Source organism: Rhinichthys klamathensis, unplaced genomic scaffold (assembly GCF_029890125.1).
Source record: "Rhinichthys klamathensis goyatoka isolate OS25496 unplaced genomic scaffold, OSU_Roscu_1.1 h1tg000947l_1, whole genome shotgun sequence".
NCBI lineage: Eukaryota > Metazoa > Chordata > Actinopteri > Cypriniformes > Leuciscidae > Rhinichthys > Rhinichthys klamathensis.
This window is the reverse complement of record NW_026607271.1, coordinates 620001-623277: the sequence shown is the minus strand read 5'-3', so window position 1 is coordinate 623277 and position 3277 is coordinate 620001. Positions and strand designations below refer to the sequence as shown.

The window sequence follows — 3277 nt, the reverse complement described above, 5'->3', positions numbered from 1 at the left end:
AGTTTATTCGATACATTGTCTTTACCCGAGTCTTCCATTGGAACTTCTGTGGTGCTGACGTTAGAGTTGTCTTCCATTGCTTTCACTCTCTGGCGTGTGTTCCCGTATTGACAAAACTTTAGCCTAACGCTTAACGTTACCGCCAGTTGTGACTTTTCCCTTTTGCCGGTTCTCCTTTTTTAATGTAGGCTATATGAGCATATTTTCACAATAATGCTGCCTCGTAGCACCAAAAATGGTTTCCCTTACTTTCAAGCCATCATTACACCGGTTTCAAGTCAAAGTAATTAGGTTGTGATATCAAAAACCTCCACTTTTCTGACAGAAGAGTTCAAAACAGCCTCCTCAGACAAGCGCCATCTTGGCTCTCGACTGCTCTGATATTTACTCGAGTGGGGTAAATGACAGTGGCGTTTACAGCGTCTCCTCAGTAGATGGGCCGGTGCAGGTCTACTGCCACATGGTGCCCACCGGACAGCACGAGAGAGGCCACTGGACGGTAACTGCATATTTGCATATTTTATAGTAATATATACTATTGTCACCTAGTGGTTCTATACTTATACAGTATATAAGTGTGAAATAGTTCATAAAAGACTGTCATGAATTTGGTGGCTTAGGAATCACACAACAAAATGTACATTTGTTGCTAAAGAAAGCCTGTCAACTTTAAAGGGTTAGTTCACCCAAAAATGAAAATGATGTCATTAATGACTCTCCCTCGTGTCGCTCCAAGCCCGTCAGACCTCCGTTCATCTTCAGAACACAGTTTAAGATATTTTAGATTTAGTCCGAGAGCTTTCTGTCCTTCCATTGTAAATGTATGTACGGTATACTGTCCTTGTCCAGAAAGGAAATAAAGACATCATCAAAGTAGTCCATGTGACATCAGTGGGTTAGTTAGAGTGTGTTGAAGCATCGAAAATACATTTTGGTCCAAAAATAACCAAAACTAGGACTTTATTCAGCATTGTATTGTATTCCGGTTCTGTTGTGGATCCGCGTTCAGTGCCGCTGCTGACGTGTGTCTGGTGTGTGTGTGTGTGTGTGTGTGTGTGTGTGTGTGTGTATTCCGGTTCTGTTGTAGATCCGCGTTCAGTGACGCCGCTGACGTAAGACGCTGCTGACGTGTGTCTGGTGTGTGTGTGTGTGTGTGTGTGTGTGTGTATTCTGGTTCTGTTGTGGATCCGCGTTCAGTGCCGCTGCTGACGTAAGACGCTGCTGACGTGTGTCTGGTGTGTGTGTGTGTGTGTGTGTGTATTCTGGTTCTGTTGTAGATCCGCGTTCAGTGCCGCTGCTGACGTAAGACGCTGCTGACGTGTGTCTGGTGTGTGTGTGTGTGTGTGTGTGTGTGTGTATTCGGGTTCTGTTGTGGATCCGCGTTCAGTGCCGCCGCTGACGTGTGTCTGGTGTGTGTGTGTGTGTGTGTGTGTGTGTGTGTGTATTCTGGTTCTGTTGTGGATCCGCGTTCAGTGCCGCCGCTGACGTAAGACGCTGCTGACGTGTGTCTGGTGTGTGTGTGTGTGTGTGTGTGTGTGTGTGTGTGTGTGTGTGTGTGTATTCTGGTTCTGTTGTGGATCCGCGTTCAGTGCCGCTGCTGACGTAAGACGCTGCTGACGTGTGTCTGGTGTGTGTGTGTGTGTGTGTGTTCTGGTTCTGTTGTGGATCCGCGTTCAGTGCCGCCGCTGACGTAAGACGCTGCTGACGTGTGTCTGGTGTGTGTGTGTGTATTCTGGTTCTGTTGTGGATCCGCGTTCAGTGCCGCCGCTGACGTAAGACGCTGCTGACGTGTGTCTGGTGTGTGTGTGTGTGTGTGTGTGTGTGTATTCTGGTTCTGTTGTAGATCCGCGTTCAGTGCCACCGCTGACGTAAGACGCTGCTGACGTGTGTCTGGTGTGTGTGTGTGTGTGTGTGTGTGTGTGTGTGTGTGTGTGTGTATTCTGGTTCTGTTGTAGATCCGCGTTCAGTGCCACCGCTGACGTAAGACGCTGCTGACGTGTGTCTGGTGTGTGTGTGTGTGTGTGTGTGTGTGTATTCTGTTGTAGATCCGCGTTCAGTGCCACCGCTGACGTAAGACGCTGCTGACGTGTGTCTGGTGTGTGTGTGTGTGTGTGTGTGTGTGTATTCTGTTGTGGATCCGCGTTCAGTGCCGCTGCTGACGTGTCTGGTGTGTGTGTGTGTGTGTGTGTGTGTATTCTGGTTCTGTTGTGGATCCGCGTTCAGTGACGCCGCTGACGTAAGACGCTGCTGACGTGTGTCTGGTGTGTGTGTGTGTGTGTGTGTATTCTGGTTCTGTTGTGGATCCGCGTTCAGTGCCGCCGCTGACGTAAGACGCTGCTGACGTGTGTCTGGTGTGTGTGTGTGTGTGTGTGTGTGTGTATTCTGGTTCTGTTGTGGATCCGCGTTCAGTGCCGCTGCTGACGTGTCTGGTGTGTGTGTGTGTGTGTGTGTGTGTATTCCGGTTCTGTTGTGGATCCGCGTTCAGTGCCGCTGCTGACGTAAGACGCTGCTGACGTGTCTGGTGTGTGTGTGTGTGTGTGTGTATTCTGGTTCTGTTGTGGATCCGCGTTCAGTGCCGCTGCTGACGTAAGACGCTGCTGACGTGTCTGGTGTGTGTGTGTGTGTGTGTGTGTTTGTTCTGGTTCTGTTGTGGATCCGCGTTCAGTGCCGCTGCTGACGTAAGACGCTGCTGACGTGTCTGGTGTGTGTGTGTGTGTGTGTGTATTCTGGTTCTGTTGTGGATCCGCGTTCAGTGACGCCGCTGACGTAAGACGCTGCTGACGCGTAGGGATGGGCGGTATGGCCTAAAATCCATATTGCGATATACATTGCAGCCTCTTGCGATAACGATATATATCACGATATATAAATTATAATAGAACCATTTCAGAACAGGTTAGACAGACCATAAGGAAAGCCAAACTGCAAAATGTATTTGTTTTAAAAACATTTATTATGCAAAACTGTAATTATAGAACATAATGTTGCAGATGAATAAAATTCAAGTACACTAGCTGCAGAGACTTTAACAAAGAAAAAGCTTAAAGTATTGGGTTTATTTCCTGTAGTGCACGCCTGTTTCACACATACTCCGTGTGCAGTGCAGTGTGGTGGTGTGCGGCACAGGAGCAGCACGCGCTATTGTGCTTTCACATATGGTTTGCAGTGCGCAACTGATCTACGGCTGTACGACAAACAACATTAATCCTCTATTTTTATTTTAAATCACTATTTATATTATTAGTGTCTTTTATAAAATAATATAAAAGAGTTTCAG

At 47.6% G+C, this 3277-nt stretch overlaps 1 protein-coding gene across 1 annotated transcript in view; it reads left to right on the top strand.

Annotated features, from left to right (window-relative positions):
• Positions 1 to 213: 213 nt before the first annotated feature.
• Positions 214 to 3277, top strand: part of LOC130078667 (microfibril-associated glycoprotein 4-like) — an 8428-nt gene continuing 5364 nt past the window's right edge. The window contains exons 1-2 of the mRNA XM_056244253.1: positions 214 to 270; positions 326 to 499. Coding sequence (XP_056100228.1) covers positions 214 to 270; positions 326 to 499 — 231 coding nt within the window. The remainder of the gene's footprint in view (positions 271 to 325; positions 500 to 3277) is intronic.